The 19,884-nt window shown below is 39.3% G+C and overlaps 1 protein-coding gene across 1 annotated transcript; it reads right to left on the reverse strand.

Annotated features, from left to right (window-relative positions):
• Window positions 1–254: 254 nt before the first annotated feature.
• LOC763129 lies at window positions 255–16,376 on the reverse strand. Its single transcript, XM_001199007.4, has 5 exons — window positions 16,244–16,376; window positions 5,135–5,345; window positions 3,728–3,808; window positions 1,762–2,025; window positions 255–571 (listed from the first exon to the last, which is right to left on the reverse strand). The coding sequence occupies exons 2-5, from the start codon at window positions 5,309–5,311 to the stop codon at window positions 509–511; spliced, it is 585 nt and encodes a 194-aa protein (XP_001199007.3). The 5' UTR covers window positions 5,312–5,345; window positions 16,244–16,376; the 3' UTR covers window positions 255–508.
• Between the last annotated feature and the right edge of the window lie 3,508 nt (window positions 16,377–19,884).

Genomic DNA, 19,884 nt, shown 5'->3' on the forward strand with positions numbered 1-19,884 from the left:
GTAGGCCTAAGAATTTAATTTTAGTTTAAAATATGTGAAGATTACTATATATTCATCCATGTTATGCTTCTTTCCCTCGGTTTCCATGCCCCTCCCTTCCCCATACCCTTTTACTGCACTTTTTCTCCATGTCCCTCCCGTCCCCTATCCCCATTCCTTTATTTTCTCCGAAAAAATCCCCTTCTTTATATCCCCCCCCCCCTGCCACGCGCCCCTCCCTTCCATGCCCTTCCTTCCCAATTGCCCCTCCCTTCCCTTCCCTCTCAATTGCCCCTTCCCTTCCCTATGCACACCTCCCTCACATGAATATCATCTACGCCATGCCCCTCCCCTACTCCATACCCTCCAAATACCCCTTTCCTTATACCCCCTCCCCTTTCCCAATGGACAGATATTGCATAGAAGCACTTGCGATGAGGACCGGATCGGATAAAGGCGACACCGGTTACACCCGAGACGCTCATAAACACAGATCTCGATTCTCGAGACCGATAGTGCTAACGATCTTCTACTTGTACAGCATGGCAGGTCGACTCTGGTAAGTATCATAAGGCGATTCCCGCTGGGCATGCTGAAAAAAAGAAAAAAAACAGTATACATATTTCATCAGATTTGAACGGGATATAATGTAAAGGAAAATAAACATCAACGCCAATTTTGAACTGTTGAGTTGAAGAGATAATCGCCCTCTGTTGTTCATTTATGACATTAATAGCAACAGTGTATTTTTTTGTACAACGCACATGATATTATCCCATTAAAGCTCAGTGGATAAAAAGCAAGTCCATTTATTGCGGACAGGTTGCTATTCATTTACACGTAAACAAAACAACGGTTTTCTTTTGTTGGGTCATATCTGAACAAGCCTTGATTGAGGTATCACCCACGGAGACCACAGCACCACATCATCAGAGTCATCTATACACAGAGCTTGACAACTTGGTTTCAGTTGGACTAAACATAGGGAGTGTTTCACAAAGACTAAGATCGACTTTAAGTTGGACTTAACTATGCCAGGCCATTCACGTCACTGATTACTCTCCCTATTGGTCTTTACATTATGATCTTTAGATAATATTTTTTCCTTCACTAATGAACTATCAAAGAATGTAAATTGTGACCATGATTTGTACGTCCCTTGATAGACCAATGCCAGTAAACGGTGAGAGAGAACAGTGGCATGAATGGCCTGCCATAATTAAGTCCAACTTAAAGTCGATCTTAGTATTTGTGAAACACTCCCATGATGTAGATTTGTTTGTATTGCGTTAACCCGTATCTTATGGTTCACATTCAGGCGATATACGAAGACCACACCGCAAAATTAAATATAAAGTTGAGTTCTGGTAATGCGATTGCATTGTGAAAGAAAACGTGTGGAATGGATCAGAAGAACTTGATCATGTAGCATGTAAGTATTGGTGTGTGCTGCAAGGTTCTGGAGCCATCAAAATCATAATCAATTTGGCCCAGTCTTGGTAAAGTAACAAGCACTGTTCACAGAAAGATGTATAATTATGGAACAACACAAATGATTTCGGGCCTACTGACCTTGATTTCCTTGTCTTTCTATGCTCATTACTCAGCCAATATACATTTTCTACCAAAATTGTTTGGCGAATGACATTTATTTGTAATCTTGAACATTCAGTGTAAGTTTTGTTTGATTCTGTGAGAATTCATTTTCTTTTTTTTTGGTACCAGAACTCAAGTTTATTTGTAATCTCACGTGTTTCACATGGACAACGTTTCACGACTTACATCTCCTGGCGGCGGCATTCCTGCTAAGCCGCCAATAAACCCGTTGATGCAGCAGTCAACGAACATCGCCATGAGTGCGAAGATGAAGATGAGACAGCAAGCGACGATGATGGTGGCGTATAAACCTATGACAGCCTGTTGCCTGGTATCTTCCACCAAGGTAGGCTGGAGGTATACGCTATAGATGGCCCAGGACAACATACCCATGCATATACCGGTTACGGCAAGGGCCAGGAAGTTTACCACAAAGACCGTCATGGAGAACTGTTTGCAAGAAGAAGAAAAAGGAGGAGGAGGAGGAGGAGGAGGAGGAGGAGGAGGAGGAAAAGGAGGAGGAGGAGACGGAGGAGACGAACGAAAAAAAGGAGAAGCAGAAACAGAGAACAACGTGGAGGAGGAGGAATAGATTAAGAAGGAGATGAAGAAGGAAGAAAACAAGACAAAGAAAAGGAAAATGGAGAATGAGGTGATGGAAAAGGGGAAGTAGAAGGAGAAGGAGAAGATTTAGAAGACATAGGAAAAGAAGGATGGGGTGGTGCAGAATAAAAAAAAGAATGAGAAGAATTTAAAACAAGTAGGAGAATACAAAGAAAGAGGAAAGTAGGAAAAGAAGATGAAGAAGGACAAAAAGAGGAAGAAGAAGAAAAAGAAGTAGAAGAAGAAGAAAAAGCAAAAGGAGAAGAAGAAGGAAGAGAACAAGAAAAATAAAAGGGAAAAGGAAGATAAGGTGGTAGTTAAGAATACGAAGAAGTAGAAGAGATAGAAAAAAAGGAGAAGTAAGAGAATACGAAGGAGGAGGAGAAAAAGGAGAAGAAGAAGTATAACAAAAGTAGCCGTAGAACAAGGAGAAGAATAAGGAAATGGAGGAGGAGAAGCATAAGAACCAGAGAGAAAAGAGGAGGGGTGGTGGAGAAGAAGAAGAAGAAGAAGAAGAAGAAGAAGAAGATAACGAGAGAGAAGGGGAAAATACACTTATCATAAGTTCATTTAAAAATGTGAGTTACTAATCCAGTTTGCTGGAGAAATTTGATTGAATACTAAGAAATTGCATTGGAAATAAGTCTTGGCCAGATGTTTATAGTAGGATTTTCTGGGAAGTAACTTATACTGCGAGGTTTTAGAATGATCAAAAGAAATTGCATGTGAGTCTGTCTTGATGAGAGTTGTTGAACTGCACACATAAATGGGTAAATGGGACTATACACACGTGTGGAATTAATGTTTGGTCCAAACATATAAGAAATGTTATTTATTCCTTGTCATGCCAATTAACCAGATGTAATCAGATTTCGTGGTATAATGATAGTACTTTACTATGTAAGTAATCATAATTTTTATATTTTGTATTAGCATATCTCTTATGTGAAATGTGAACTAGGTTTAAAAAGATTAACTATTAATTTGAAAGTGTATGAACAAATTGAATATGACATTCGGAAAATGGTGAGAACATATTTTACTATAAAATTGTTATAACTGAATAATTACAACATGTATTATTTTACGATTATTTGATATTAGTTGTTTAGTGAATTAGAATTAGTAATTAATATGAAGATTGCTAAAAGTATTGACTTCTTTTATTCTTGTATGTACTTATAAACTGTAAACTGAATTCTATTAGTCTCCGGACTTTTTATTCAGCATGTTATTACTTGCAATAAACCAGAATTGAATTGAATTGAATTATGAATTGATTATATATCTCATCTTTTGCGATTTTGAGGGCACTTGAACAGCAACCCTTTTTTCAAAGGATATTTATATTGTGATATTCTTCCAAAACTGATGTGCAAAGAAGAGCAAGATGATGCCGGGTTGCTGTTATTCATATTCCTTGCAAAATTATTATCAAAGCATATTACTTAAAAAAAACATTAGCAATAACATTAATTGGCTCACAATTTAATTTCAAGCTTTACCAACATAAACAAGAGTTTTTCCATTTATAAATTTTGATACTCACGGGTAACTCATATGGTGTTGGCCCCCTCTTCTTTTTCCCGTCAAAGGCTTCTGTGATGTTAGCCATACCGCAGATGATAATCTAAGATATTGAGAGAAGGAAGAACGATATTAAAAACGGGACTTAGAGAGAGAGAGAGAGAGAGAGAGAGAGATGTGCAGAGAGCAAAGAGAGAGAGAGAGAGAGAGAGAGAGAGAAGAAGAAGAGAGACGTACATAATACAGAGAGAACGAAAGAGAAAATAATACAGCCATACAGATACATATAGAGAAATAGATGTACAGAGAGAGAGAGAGGAGGGAAAGGGAGAGAGAGAGAGAGAGAGAGAGAGAAAGACACAGACATACATACAAGTGAGTGAGAGATAAAGAGAAGAATAGGAAAAGAGATCGAAAGAAACGCAAATATACGTTTACTATACAAACTGGAGAGATATAAAAAGAAAGAGAAATACATACATTAGAATGAAAGACAAAGGGAGAGACAGAGAGCGAAATAGAGAGAGAGAGAGAGAGAGAGAGAGAGAGGGAGCAAGCGATCGATGACATACATGCATGATTTACACAAACATACACAAACATCTTACATTGTTTACGTTTGTTTGTTTCACTTTATCCTGTCATTTCTCATACAAAAAAATTAGGAAATTTTATTTATGAATGTTATGACGAACATTTGATAATAATTTGAAAATTTACAGATGCGATTCCTGTATTTCCTGCTTCTATCAAATCAAAAGATGAGGGTCTTCCTTTTAAAGCCCATCTGAATTATTTGGCCAGGAGGGATTAGACATCCCTGCATGGTCACTGACGAATTGTTATCTTATCAAATCAGCTCTCAATGAACATAAGAAAACGGGATCATGGGGGACCAACGGTCACCGATTAGGCATTATTTGTTATATAGAGAGCGCAAGTAGCTTATAAGTAGTGCAGTCGGGCTTTAATATAATTATTTCAAAATTCAGACGTGTCCACTGGCTCGTAACTTGTCTCGATAACGGCGAAAATCTGCTGTCCACCAAAAACTGCAATACGCTCCTATATCTTACACAAAGAGCTAAGTGAATACGTTAGGCGCATTTTCAATACTTGTATTCATAATTAAAAACCCAAACTAACTTAGCAAATCAAAAACAAAACAAAACCGCGGCGGGTTTTTTTTGTTGATTTTTGCGACGGTTCACCACGTCATATCTGAAAGGCCCTTAATTTTACGGCAGTACGTCACCGAACTGATAATAGGGACTTTTAGATTCTGCACGACGAGAACGTGGACTGCCCTTTTAAGGCAATGTGACGTCCTTTTAAGGCACTGACAGTGACGTCACATTGACTTAAAAAGGGCAGTCCACGTTCTCGTCGTGCAGAATCAAAAAGTCCCTATTAACAGGAGAATACTTACCAAAATCCCAGTCCACATAGGGACGCCTGCCGCTCCGTTCACGACTGGGATGCCAGCGGCTGGAGCGGCAATACCGTCATTGAGATAGGCCGTATCCTTACCGAGGATGGTTAAAACCAGACCCAAGGCTACCATAGCCCCTCCGCTGAATCCCAAGAATTTCTGTCGGAAACGCATCTTCGATGGTGTTGTTTGTCTTGCGAAGTAAAGTCTGTGATATGAAGATTGTTTGGGTAAAAATGAAAATAAACGTTATTAATCATTTTTATATTGATACCCGTCCCCCCCCCCCCCCCCACTCCGTGAACGGAGGAATACCATGCGTGTTCCCAAACTCCCTTAACAAAAGAAAAGAAAAAGGCCGACCCGTATTGACTTTACACACCGGACTTTTGCTGAAGGAGGGAGGGGGGGGGGGGGGTCGCTGGGAACACGTATATGCGTACCCTAAATAACACTGAGTGGAGGAGGGGGAATTGATACCATGCCTACTCGTTAAACGTACAATCACTACTACTACTACTACTAATACTACTACTACTACGTACAATACTACTACTACTTCTTCTTCTTCTTCTTCTTCTTCTTCTTCTTCTTCTTCTTCTTCTTCTTATCGAGTCACTACACAAGTCCCGTCCAGTGGTCCACACAGGCTTTAGCACGGCAATTAACGGCTTCCAGGTCATCTTGGGTGCATGATGGCTCTGGCAGGAGTGGGCAGACTAGCAGGTGTTCCATTGTCTGTTCCTGGCCGCATTCACATGCCGTTTGTTCGTCTCCTAGACCCCACCTCTGCATTAGGACTCTGCATCGACCGTAGCCAGTTCTTAGGCGGTTGAGGCTAAGCCAGGTAGGCCAAGTCTCACTGGAGCCGGTTGCGAGGGATTCCTTCGGGCTGAGGGAGAGTTTATGTGGAGTGGTCTGAAGGTGGTTAGACCACAAAGTCATCCTTTGGTTGTGAGGGCTAGTATTAAAAGGCTCTACCGAGTGCAGAAAGCTGTGTCTGGATTTGAGCCGCTTGCCCACTGGCTGTTGTTCGAAGAGTGGGTGGAGTGGATTGTTTTCTTGTTTGTCCTTTTCTTTCTGGGACAAGACCAACCTTCTGACGTGTGGAGGGGCAATACCGCAGAGCAGGTAGATGTCTTCTACTTTAGTTGGCCTTAGGCATCCAGTGATCGCTCTGCAAGATGAATTTAGAGCTGGGTCAATCTTGGGTGCATGGGCCGACCTACTCCATACTGGTGATGCATACTCCGCAGCAGAGAAGCAAAGCGCGAGGGCTGTCGTCCGGATTGTTCTGGCATCAGTCCCGCAGTTGGTGTTGGCTAGCTTCTTGAGGATGCTGTTGCGGGCTCCAACTTTTGCCTTTGTGTTGGCAATGTGGTTCTTGTAGGTAAGGGAGCGATCGAGTGTGACGCCTAAGTAGACTGGGTTGGGAGTGTGCTTCAGCCTTTTCCCATACCAGCTGATCCTTAGTTGATGGTTGGCATCCCTGTTCTTGAGGTGGAATGCGCTTATCTGAGTTTTATCAGGGTTAGCTCTCAGGTGGTTGGTCGCATAGTATGGGATGAGACCGGCCAGGGCATCACTGAGGGACTCCTCCAACTTCACAAAAGACTGGTTCTGGGTGGCGATGCAGAGATCATCGGCGTAGAGGAAGCTCCTGGTGTTTGGGTGGATCAGTTGGTCATTCGTGTACACGTTAAAGAGTAACGGTGCGAGCACACTTCCTTGTGGTAGGCCATTTTTCTGTCTGCGCCATCTGCTGCGATTCCCATTGAGAACCACAAAATATCGCCGATTGGACAGCAACGTCTGGATGAGTCCAGTCAGTCTCACGTCCTTTGTCAGCTCAAAGATCTTCCTGGTAAGGATTCTGTGGTTCACGGTGTCGTAGGCAGCAGAGAGATCAACGAAAGCAGCTCCAGTGATTAGCTTACTCTCATACCCGTCCTCGATGAACTGAGTGAGGTTTAGGAGTTGGCCAGTGCATGATTTTCCTGGCCTAAACCCTGCTTGTTCTGGAATGAGATGTTCATCCACGAATGGGGCGATGCGGTTAAGGATAAGCCGCTCGAACAGCTTATATGTATGGCACAGTAGGGAGATAGGCCTGTAGCTCTTTGGACTGGCTGCGTCTTTACCAGGCTTCAATAGGGCAATAACTTTGGATTTCCTCCAGAGCTTTGGGATGTTGTTGGTGCCCAAACATTCGTTGAACATTTTGAGAAGCCAGTTGAGGGCGCCTGGTCTAAGCTGTTTGATCTGCTCGCAGAGGATGTCATCAAGTCCAGCAGCTTTGTTGTTTTTCATTGCTTTGATGGCAGCAAGCAGGTCGTCCATGGTGAACGGTCTAGTGAAGCCTTGGTCATCTTGAGAGCTTAGAGCGTCTGGGACCTTAGGGAGTCTGGCTCTTCTGGGGTGATGGTCAGGGTTTCCCCGACCATTCAATAGGAGTTGATGGGCAACTTGGTCAGCAGTGACTTCAGATCTTGGTTGGGCCTTTGTATAGTCATTGCCCAGTATCCGGATCGTTTTCCATGCCTTCCTGCTGCTATGTGTCATGTCAGTGGATTGAATGAATTCCTGCCACTTCCTCCTTCTAGATTCACCAATTTCCTTGGTCAGATTTTCTCCAGATTCCAGTGTCTCCTCACTAAAGGGGTCCATCTGGAAGTGTTCGATGTAGTCTTCATACATCACCTTGGAGTGGTCCGTCAAGCCTTGAATGTAGCTTGTGCGACATCCTCGGGGGATGTTACGCCTTGACGATTTCTTCATCAACTCTACAAAGGTGTCGTAGTTTTGGGGGTGGCAGGTAGGTCCTGGATGTAGGAGTCAAAGTCCTTAGCAAACTTTTCCCAGTTTGCCTTCCTCAGGTTGAAACGACGTCGGAAGGGTACTGCTCGTGGAGTAATGACTGCATTAACCTTAAGCCCTATCGGTCGGTGCTGGGAGTGAGGGATTGGGTCGAGAATGACTTTCTCGCACTGGTTAGCAATCCTGGTAGATGTAAATATCAGGTCAGGGTTGTAGCCACGTCTCCACCTTGCACTGTTGAAAGAGGCAGGAAGCTTAGCGTCATGAATTAGGGACAGCTGGTTAGCATCTGCCCATGTCTCAACGAGTTCACCATCTTCGTTCATTTCTCTATATCCCCAGGAAATACTATGGCTGTTGAAATCACCAATGACCACATTCATCCTGCCGTCAGTAGCTCTGCCGGGCAGGTCGAAAGGCTCTTGAGGTGGCTTGTACACGGAGCTTACGGTGATTCCCATTAGGTCAATAGAAAGGACTTCAATGTTATTGATGTCTGATAGGTAAGATTTGTCCACAGCAAGACCATTACGGGCAAAGATTGCACTTCCGTATTGGTCATGTGGTCTCTCTGCGATGAGGGTCATTCCGGAGATACGAGGGCGAACTCGTGTAGGCCCGCGATGGGTCTCCTGGAGGCAGAGAATGTCACAGTTGGTTGTTATGCATAGGTCAGCCAAGAGTTCTTGTTTGGCGCCTGAAAGACCTTCAATGTTGGATGAGATGATACTCAGGGCCGGTCCTGACAAGGACCCATGAGTTCGACCCTGGGCCTCAGCAACAAATTGGTCATCATTGTCATTGGTAGCCATGGTGTTGGTTGTGGTAGTTACTAAAAGAAACTTGAGTAGTGTGGTTGAAGGATTCGCAGATTTTCATCTGACGGACCGCGACGTGAACGCTCCTTCAATGGCCCCACTGTTTTTACTGTTCTCCTACACTAATTAACTATACTCTAGATACAGTACAGGTGATTGATCTGCAGTAACCTCTAAGTAAGCTATATGGTAATGCAGCAGAATTAATGATAGTCTATCGTATATATTTTGAGGAGGTATCAGCAAGGTAGACTAAACTATAAAAAATATTTAAAGAAAAACAAAAAAAGGATACTCTCTAAATTTGAAAGTCTTATTTTTAAATCTTAAAGTCTTACTTTTAAATCTAACAGAGACTGATATTAGTGACGAACCCTACTACTACTACTACTACTACTACTACAACTACTACCACTACGTACACTGTTGCTCATAACGGTGGAATATTTTTTTTTTATCCCAATTTATGGAATTATTTTAAAAATAATTTAAAAATACTAGATCTAGATAATAGTATACAGTCTCAGATTTTATTGAATAATAATTTGCCAATATGTGTTTTGCGTGACTGCTAAAGCATGTATATTATGCTACTATGTTTATTAACTAGGGGACCTATGCCCTTAAGTCATAAATGACAGTAATGAGGATTAATGCCTCACAAAAGGGCACTAATATAGCACATCGACACGGTGTTGATCCTGGGGCCTCACAGTTACGAGGCCATTGCTTTGTCACTGAACCATGACTGTACGCAGCGGGGGCTATGGTAGGGGGCAGTTTCCATAAATAAAAAAAAAAACAGAAAATGCAATAAATTTTCAATAATTTATTGCATTCTACCCCGGTCCCCAACATTAAAAAATCTTCTGTGTGTCCCATGCCTTGAGCCATAATGCATGGCCGTCCAGAGGATTTTTTTATGTTGGGGACCGGGGTAGAATGCAATAAATTATTGAATATTTATTGCATTTTCTGTTTTTTTTTAATTTATGGAAACTGCCCCCTACCCTAGCCCCCGCTGCGTACAGTCATGGTTCAGTGACAAAGCAATGGCCTCGTAACTGTGAGGCCCCAGGATCAACACCGTGTCGATGTGCTATATCAGAGCCCTTTTGTGAGGCATTAATCCTCATTACTGTCATTTATGACTTAAGAGCATAGGTCCCCTAGTTAATAAACATAGTAGCATAATATACATGCTTTAACAGTCACGCAAAACACATATTGGCAAATTATTATTCAATAAAATCTGAGACTGTATACTATGATATAGATCTAGTATTTTTAAATTATTTTTAAAATAATTCCATAAATTGGGATAAAAAAAAATATTCCACCGTTATGAGCAACAGTGTACAATACTACTACTACTACTACTACTACTACTACTACTACTACTACTACTACTACTACAACTACTACAGCAACTACTACTTCTACTACTAACACTACTACTACTACATCTAATTCAATATGGTAACAATGTTGATAGTAGTAGTAGTAGTAGTAGTAGTAGTAGTAGTAGGAGTATTAGTATTATTAGTAATAGTATTAGTAGTAGTAGTAGTAGTAGGAGTATTAGTATTATTAGTAATAGTATTAGTAGTAATACTAGTAGTAGGGGGATAATACCCCTCACTCTCTATCTGCCTAAACCCTGTTGCAATGGAGTGACTTGCTCATAACGAACAAATAGCACAGCAACATTACTAGTTTATCGCATAACCATTACATATTACATTACGTTTCAGTCTTTATTTCATCATTGAAAGGCTGGAAATGCAAAATATGTAAATCCTATCGTAAACAAAAACATATTACTAATTAAAAACTCCACTTAAAAGATTAGAACTGGTAATTGCCTCTATATAATATGTGGAATTATATCGACCATTAACATTTTTCAAAACGCGTTGCGAAAAATAAACCAAGAAATTAGTCCGATTTTGAGACCGTCGTACGTTTTGCGCTGAGTAAAGACTCGATATGTTTAATCTTGATCATTATAAGAAGCGGGTCATTGATGTGTACAAATGATAATGTATACAGCTAATGTTGTCTATGTTGTTAACAACATAGAGCCACTCATCCTCTCCAAGCGCTATAGTTCTCCTTAGAACTATAAGCTAAGAAAGCTAACAAACAGTCCTTTTCAGGACTACACACCCCCAAGAAAGATTACCGAGTCAGAGTCCTTTTCAGGACTCCTCAATCCTCTCTCTCTCTCTCTCACACACATGGTGCACCCGCAAGCTTACTGTATAAAGTAAAACAAGTCAGTCAGTCACTGTACAGTGTCTGACAGTGAAGTCTAGAGAGTAAATGGTTCCCCTTACATTACTAGGTCATTACTAATGTTTAAATTATACAGACATGAGTCACATGACATACGTGACATATTCATGATTCCTGCATAGATCTACAGAATTCGATGTTGGCTGCAAAAGAGATACACTACCTTTAAAGACATATTCAGTTGTAAAGTGTAAGGTAAATTTAAGGAATTCATGAAAACAAAGAAGAAAAAATGGACCAACATCTTTACAGGTTGATGGTCCTAGCAATATCTTGAAAATGGTAAGCATTTAATATGTTAATACTTTTCAACTCAAGAGGTGACTGATGGTGTGCAAACATTTTAGTACATTATACAATGGGTTCAAGAATGTAACCAATGGAAAGCGTCGAAATGGATCACGTGTGTGTGCATTAATTTATTACCATATGCATGGGAGTGCATTTCTGTGATAACAATTGTCAGTTTCTTGACTTGATACTCATATTGTCGACCCATCTTATGAAATAAATAATACATGTTTTTAGCTCGTGTATTAGTGATATGCACTCGCAACACGCATTGTGTGTATACTAACCTAACCGCGACCACTATTCTCACCGCCAAATGTACATACTAATGAACAACAACCTAGCGTAGAGATATAGTTGTAGAGATCACTCAAATAACAGAACTCAAAGGTCAATATGCTACAATGATTTTTCTATGAGTGTCTCGATCTCTTGTGGGATAGCAAGAAACAGTACAATAGTTCGTACGCCCCAAATATGGACCTATAATAAAAGGAAACTATTTGCTCCGCGCGTTGAACCATATCATAAGAAAATGGAAATATATCGTCAAGAGAGAGAGAGAGAGAGATAGGGAGAGGAAGAGGGAGAGGGAGAGAGAGAGAGAGAGTGAGAGAGGTGTGGGGTGGATAGATATATAGAAAGAGTGAGAGAGGGAAAAATAGGGGATTACAAGATTAAATTATGTGTGTGTGTGTGTGTGTGTGACAGAGAGAGGGAGAGAGAGAGAGGCGTTGGGGTGGATAGAAAGAACTAGAATGAGAGAGGGGAAAGATATGGGACTACAATATTTAATTTTGTGTGTGTGTGTGTGTGTGTGTGTTAGAGAGAACGAATAAGAGAAAGAATTTAGTAAAAGAAATGCACAGAGGTAGGAGGAAGATAGTCTGATGAACAGAAATATGAATCGATAGACTGAGAGAGAGAGAGAGAGAGAGAGAGAGGAGGGGGTAAGTGAGAGTTGGAGTGAAGACAGAGAGATTGAAATAAATAATCAGGAAAAAGGTTTAAAGGGACAGACATGCCATGGAAGAAATAGGGGCAATATAACAATATGGAACTTACTTAATGATGGGGGGGGGGGGAAAGAGAGAAAGTAAAACATGTGTGAGATAACGACGAGGGAGAGGATGCACAAACAGAGATATATATTTTTTTCTTTCAATTCCAAACTGCCCATTCGTTGTGTCCGTACAGGTCATGCATGCTCACAGAAATACGTCGAAACGGCTACGCCTACAAATAATTACAAGTTCGAGTTTTTGTTTATTTAAGTTTTACCTGTGTCATTCACGGGTGAACGCCTAAGATCACAATTATACGTGTACTGAAAACTATGCTGTACAATAGTACGTCATAATACACTAATGGGGCGTGGACGGTTTGAAATAAAGCGAACTGCCATAATATATTACAGGTTGTAAGACACAGGCGCTACTAATAGCCTAATAGCCGTAGCTTAATATTTAACACCTAAAAACCCCATTGAGACCCTATATATCAACTTAACTCTAACCTAGCACCTCACGTAACACCCAATTAAGACCTTATACATAAACATAACCCTTACCTAACACCTTACCTTTAACCCAATTAAGACCCTATACCTTAACCCTAACCCTAACCTAACACAGTACCTTAAACCCAATCAAGACCTTATACCTTACCCTAACCCTGATCTAACACCGTACCTTAAACCCAATTAAGACCATATACATAAACTTAACCCTAACCTAACACCTTACCTAAAACTCAATTAAGACCCTTTACCTAAAATTAACCTTAACCTAACACCTTACCTAAAACTCAATTAAGACCCTAAACCTTAACCCTAACCTTACACCTTTAATACCTAAAACCCAATCAATACCCTATACATTACCTTACCTAAAATTTAATTAAGACCCTATAACTAAAATTAACCTTGACCTTACACATTCTCTAACACCTCATTGAGACCCGAATTCACGTTGTAAGAATTCATACCCTGCTTAACAGGGTTTCGTTACTTCATTTTCACATATATACGAGGACAAAATTTGCCACGGAATTTGAATATTATTCAATACTGTTCCACCTGAGAATGTTCTAGATTCAATTCCTGGAACAGAATCTGTATATTAATTGTGAAGTTAACTCTTATGGAAAGAGATGATAATTCAATGTCTCCCTCTTTCCCACGTTTCCTTTTCTTTTCTTTTATTCATATTTTCATATTGAAAGTAAAAAATAATCCATGTGATATTCCTTGTAGGATATGATGGGTTAACTGTCCATATTCGTTTAACATTCTTTTCAAAAATGTTTCACACATAATGTATTAATTATATTTATTCGGAAAGTATTTGAAACGAGACAAATATAGTTGTATTCGTATAGTATCCAATATTATATATGTTTTGGTGCTAAAAGAAATAAAGCAAACCGCAATGAATCAAACAATTTAAAGTTAAAGTTGAGTTTTGGTCATGCTATTGCATTGTGAAAGAAACGTTGTGGAATTGATCAGAAAAGGTTGATCATCTAGCATAAAAGTATCGGTGTGTACTGCAAGGTTCTGGAATCATCAAAATGATAAGAAATAAGTCTTGGTATAGTTACAAGCATTGTACACAGACAGATGTATATGGGACTACACAAACACGTGGCGTAAAAATCCGTCCCGATTTTTACGATGTTACATGACATATTTAGAATATGAAGGCATTTGTAGCGCCATGATTTTCAGGGAACTTTTTTTTGTTATCCCATGTTCTTTCACACATGCATAATACGATGATAACGCTCACAAACTGTTTTCACCTCTTCCCGAACTCGACCTTCTCTTTAAATCTAAATCACAACGAATCAAAGTAAAATTCGAAAAGGAAAGAGAATAATCGATGGATTCAGATGAAAACCTTTTTTTTTAATTTGTCCCGAAAAAACAACGAAATATCTTTGGATATACACCCGGGCCTTAATAGTGGAACAGGGAAGAGAAGAAAAACGGGGATAAAATAATTTGAATAAAACATGTTTACAAACCATGTCGAAGTGTGAATAGAAACAACTATATGACATCATAATGAATCAAATTCCATACATTCCTCGCTCGGTCATATTTCTTTCAAATATGACCGAGCGAGGAATGTATGGAATTTGATTCATTATGATGTCATATAGTTGTTTCTGATCATAATTGTGGTTTTAGTTGAGGAATTCCAATCTTTTTTTTCTCTTTGAAGTTCAGTCACTATTATGGCATGCAAAATGCCCACTTCACAGGTATTGCGCACAAAGAGTTAATTTTTCTGAATTCCTTTTATACAAACGGTATCAAATGAATCTCGCATCTACCCCCTTGATGGTGTATACATGTTTAACCCTATTTCTACAGCACCCCCAGCCATAGAACATGAACGTTACATGGCCAGAGTATGGCTGGGGGTGCTGTAGAAATAGGGTTAAATTATATAGACTGAGTATATAAACAAATTTATAAAAAAAAATACTTCTTTAGAACTCGTGGGTATTAAAAGTAAGTAATATACTTAAAGATAGTATTACTTCACAACTTATGCATGTGGCCATGATAGCATTTCTAGCTGGCAGATAAATTAAGCCTTTAAGCAAGTTATCCAATAAACTCTATTTCTGCTACGACGACCACGATTTCTACTCCATACGTCCACGACTGCTATTTACTACTGCAACTGCTTTTCCTACTGCTATAAGTACTATTACTACTTATATTACTACTACTACTCAAACTACTACTACTACTCCTACTACTACTACTACTACTACTTCTACTATTATTATTACTTCTACTACTTTTACTGTTACTATTACTCCTATTACTTCTACCATCACTACAACTATTACTACTACTACCACCACCACTACTACTACTACTACTACTACTACAACTACTACTACTACTACTACTACTACTACTACTATCACTACTTCTACTAATACTACTTCTACTATTTCTACTACTACTACTACTACTACTACTACTACTTCTACTGTTTTTACTATTACAACTACTACTACTACAACTACTTTTTCTGCTTCTACAACTACTACCACTACTTCTACTACTACTACTACTACTACTACTACTACTACTACTACTACTACTACTACATACTACTACTACTACAACTACTACTACTACAACTGCTACTCCTAGTACTACCACATCTTCTATTTCTACTACTACATACTGTACTATCAATTCTACCACTTTTGCTATTAATACTTCTATTTCTTCTACTACAATATTCACATTGCTTTATACTGTTCTGTATTAAAGCACTAGTAACGTTCTCCGTTTCCATCTACACTAATAGAAACATGCATATTCACGATGTGTTATTAACCAATATTTCACTTTCTCACTGTTATTCGTATGGATGGTGCCAATATGCGGTCATGGATACTGCATCCATATACAAGTAGGCAGTACATATATATTGCGTTCAACGCATGTTTTGATTTACCAAGAAATGAACAAAAATGACTGCATACGAATACCATAAAACAGGAGGAAGTCAATATCAAGCATTATACAACTATCAATGATTTATCCGTACAATTGAAATGGTCCCAACTCCCAACACATCCATACTTAAATTGTCATAGAGATTAAATCGATAATGACACCACACCAGAAAGTTCACGTTTATTTTACTAACGAATATGAACACTCTAATGCTTTTTTTTACAGACCACCTCTTTTCCACGTTTTCAATGTCTTTATAACTTGCTTGTTATTGTTCATGAATTAATTGTTGTTGACGATGAACTTGTTGTCACTTTTCATGAATGTATTGTTTTCATGCACGTGGAAAGAAATAAATAAATCTTGAATCTTGAAAGAAAGTCAACTTACCGAAATATGTCTAGCGCAGATCTGTAACTAAAAGTGGCGTTGGGGATAGACCGACACTACACAGCGTTCCGCAGTTTGTACTTTAACCAAATGGCGTACTGACTCAGTACGTGTGCATGCATGCGCTGTCTTTACAGACGTAATAGCAAGGCCAGGTTTTTCCGTGGGAAGCGTAGATTGTGGGTGGCAGTGCGGGGCGAGTTGAAAATGGGTGTGTCCACAGTGGGAGCCTTCGTAAATCGGAACGGTTAGCATGAGGCCTTTTTTTGTTTGTTCTTGCATTGGATATGGTTTGTTTTTGTTATTTTTCAATCAAACCTTGGGAGTTTGAATACATTGTTGCTCTAAAAGTTTGAATATATATATTTATATATTTTGTTTACATCTGTCCATGTAATGACAGTGGCACTATGATCTATTCTTGGTAGATGATATTTTCTCAAAACTGTATTTATCAATCTAGAGAGTCATTGAGATTAATCAATAAAGTTCTGAAATGTATAAAATATCTTTATCAGGAATAAACCATACTGTCAAAATCAATCATGAAAACTGGTATGAAACGAATAAAGCTACAATATAGGCATCAGCTTATAATCACAGAAGAATTATGAATGAAAACGTATCGCGTAAACTGAGATCCTCTCATATGTATAAATTACTTTGGATTTCTGGAATAGAAAAGTAAACGTCATTGGAAACATTGAGTCTCGGGTCCCTTCTTATAAAGCGGACCCTAAGACAAAAAAATTAAATCATATAACGGTTCCACCTATGTATCTTAACTTTCACCAAGAAACATCCCACCATCTTCTAGTTTTAATGTCATTCTCCTGTGTTTAGGCAGGCCCTCGCCTGGAGGTGTCCGGTAAAATAACCGGGTTTTCATATGTCAGTATAAATCTGGTGTGCCTGTTGAACCAAATCAGCCCCCGAGGGAGTTTTCGGATCACTTCCGCTTTGCAATAGTCGCTTACTAAGTAGGCCTACATGAAATTAATTTTGACATAGAATTATCAATATAATCATATTATAGATTCAGCATGCAACACGTAGTCATTTTGGATGTTGTCATTTTACAGGTATTTGAAGAATTAAAAGAACTATTCGAATAGAATAAATAAAATCAACGAATAAATGATGTCTGGTTCCATGTTATCTAAACTTTTCCTTTTCTCTAGTCTGTCCAGTATTGAATTGATGTGTGTGGGTGTGTGTGTTCGTGTGTGTGTGTGTGTGTGTTCGTGTGTGTGTTTGGGATTTGATGCCAGTAAATTGTAAAAGTGATCCATTTGTATAGGCCTAATGCAACACGTCGTTATTTGCGGAAGTTCATTTTTACGAAAACTCATGAATTCGAAGGTTCGTATTTTTGAAAATGTGAGAGGGTTCAACAATTTGAAAATTTGTTGATTTATTCTGAAGGGTCATTTCATCTAAAGGTTTATAACGCCCAAAACGAAATAAAGTTTATAATTCATAACAAATGTCTATCGGCCTACATAATTCAAACGGAAGCTGAAATTTGTAAGCTATTCTTCTAACTCCGTACCGCAATTTCTTGTCTTAAATCAAATCAATAGTAGGCCGATGAATGGAAAATATTTGGAGCAATTCATCACGGGATAACGGAACGGAGATCATACCTACCGTGTAGCAACCTGGACGAAACCACCAACTATTAGAGGACCCAGAGCGCTGTATACACATTCATCAATTAGTACACAGATGCATTCGTTCTGACAAAATGTCCTCTCTTTCACAAGTGGTGGGCTAGTGTACACCATCTATTATGATTCATAAATTCCATATTTAATTTCTTTTCAAAAGAGAGAGATTCCTTCTTTTGTATCTCTCATTTGGGGCTACACCTATCCTTTGTTGGTGTTCACCGAGCCTTGATTTCGTTGAACCTCTGGTGACTATATCCCGGTCCTGTTATTCCTGCATTGGGAGTTCGCACGGCACATTAATACCTGGGGGTGTTTCACAAAGATCCCAAGTCGAACTTAACTCTAAAGTTGGATTTAGATATTATGGAGAGCCATTGGTAGCCTTAAAATAAAATATATTCAAAAGCGAAAATTCAAGCATTTTAGACTTTTTATAAATTCCACATCAAGAACATGAAATCTCCTTGATAATAGAAAATATGAATGATTCGAATCAACATTTTATGCCTTTTAAAATAACTTTTACAAAATACTTTCATAGATGATAATGGCTTTCCATAAATTTTGAGTTCAATTCAGAGATAAGTTCAACTTAGGATCTTTGTGAAACACCCCCCTGGTTCGTTATTGTTGGTCTTAACGACCGATGTGAGTAGACAAACACTACCTTGTGAGGAATATTCCCAAGATAGAGATAGTGATACAAAGTTTCAGACAGTGCTTTGAAAGAGAAAACACACATGAGACGTTTCTGTACTCCCGCGCGCAATGACATAATAGACCAGTTCGTAGTTAGCACATGGTGGTTCAGATGACCCCAAAAAGCCACAGTTCTTTTAAACATAGATAAATCCTACGTTGTGCCTTTTGGAATAATCACAGCTAAAGTCATGGAGGTGATTTTTTTGTGCCCCCTTAAAAGTATTACTTCCACCTGTGTTCAATAGAATGTATCACAGGTGCATGCATGAATAATTATTACATAACTTTCTTGAGCATGTACCTAGTATTAGTCTCAGTGGGTTTTACACTTTGGTTCAAGTAACCTTGATCTGCGCATGCTCAGATTGTATCTACGAACTGGTCTATTAAAACACGGCTAGAGAGCACAACATGACACCGACAGTGTTGTACTATATAGCTAATCTGCTGAATAGTTGTCAGAAGGCCTATGAGACCGACACAAGACCGACAGACTTCTGACATCTTCTTTAGGGTTCACTAAAATGACAATAGGGACTTTTAGATTTGCACGACGGAGAACGTGGACTGCCCTTTTAAGGCAATGTGACGTCACGGCCAGTGCCTTAAAATGACGTCACATTGCCTTAAAAGGGCAGTCCACGTTCTCCGTCGTGCAAATGACATGCATCCTATTGGTACATGTACGTCAACCCATTTGACCTAAGACACATCGGTACAAGCTCCATTCGTTATCATCCATCTCTTTTTTTTTAGGGGGGGGGGATACAGGAAAGGCCTTTTTAAAATCAGACGTGGAACCTTTGCAACATTTTAACTGGCTTTTGCTGGGGGGGGGGGGTAATACCACTTGCAAGGTCCTTGGGAAGAACAGCATTGAAGCTGATAAGGCATCCCCTGGTAAACAAAATTATTGATATTAGTTCTCCGGGGATTATTATCTGTAGGGGTAGCTTTCCGGTGATGTTAGAGTAGGAAGGTAATTGTCAGACAATAGTCTAGACAAATATTATTTCGTCTATCTTCCCTTATTATGCCTTAATCGGTCTCATGGGCGTTAGTCTCATAGGCTGTAGGTCTCGTTCACCATTTTGAACTTTCTTCTGTTCTTTGTGTTTTATGTATTGTCTTTATTTTGTCGGTGAACCTATCGTCAATAAAACCGTTTCAGTCTCCTGGGTCGTCGGGCTCGTTTACCTTTCGAACTTTCTTCTTTTCTATGTTACCAAGTGTATCTTCTCTGTCACATCTTGTTTTGTTTGCCAA

The sequence above is a fragment of the Strongylocentrotus purpuratus genome, unplaced genomic scaffold (genome assembly GCF_000002235.5).
Source record: "Strongylocentrotus purpuratus isolate Spur 01 unplaced genomic scaffold, Spur_5.0 spur5_scaffold_20, whole genome shotgun sequence".
NCBI classification, from domain to species: Eukaryota; Metazoa; Echinodermata; class Echinoidea; order Camarodonta; family Strongylocentrotidae; genus Strongylocentrotus; species Strongylocentrotus purpuratus.

What these genes read in the sequence shown, in the direction of transcription:
- LOC763129 (XM_001199007.4), bottom strand. Translation starts at nt 5,311, where the DNA reads ATGCGTTTCCGACAGAAATTCTTGGGATTCAGCGGAGGGGCTATGGTA. An exon ending in CTATGTGGACTGGGATTTTG is followed by an intron (nt 3,809 to 5,134) that starts GTAAGTATTCTC and finishes TCAATATCTTAG; the next exon opens with ATTATCATCTGCGGTATGGC. An exon ending in CAACACCATATGAGTTACCC is followed by an intron (nt 2,026 to 3,727) that starts GTGAGTATCAAA and finishes TCTTGCAAACAG; the next exon opens with TTCTCCATGACGGTCTTTGT.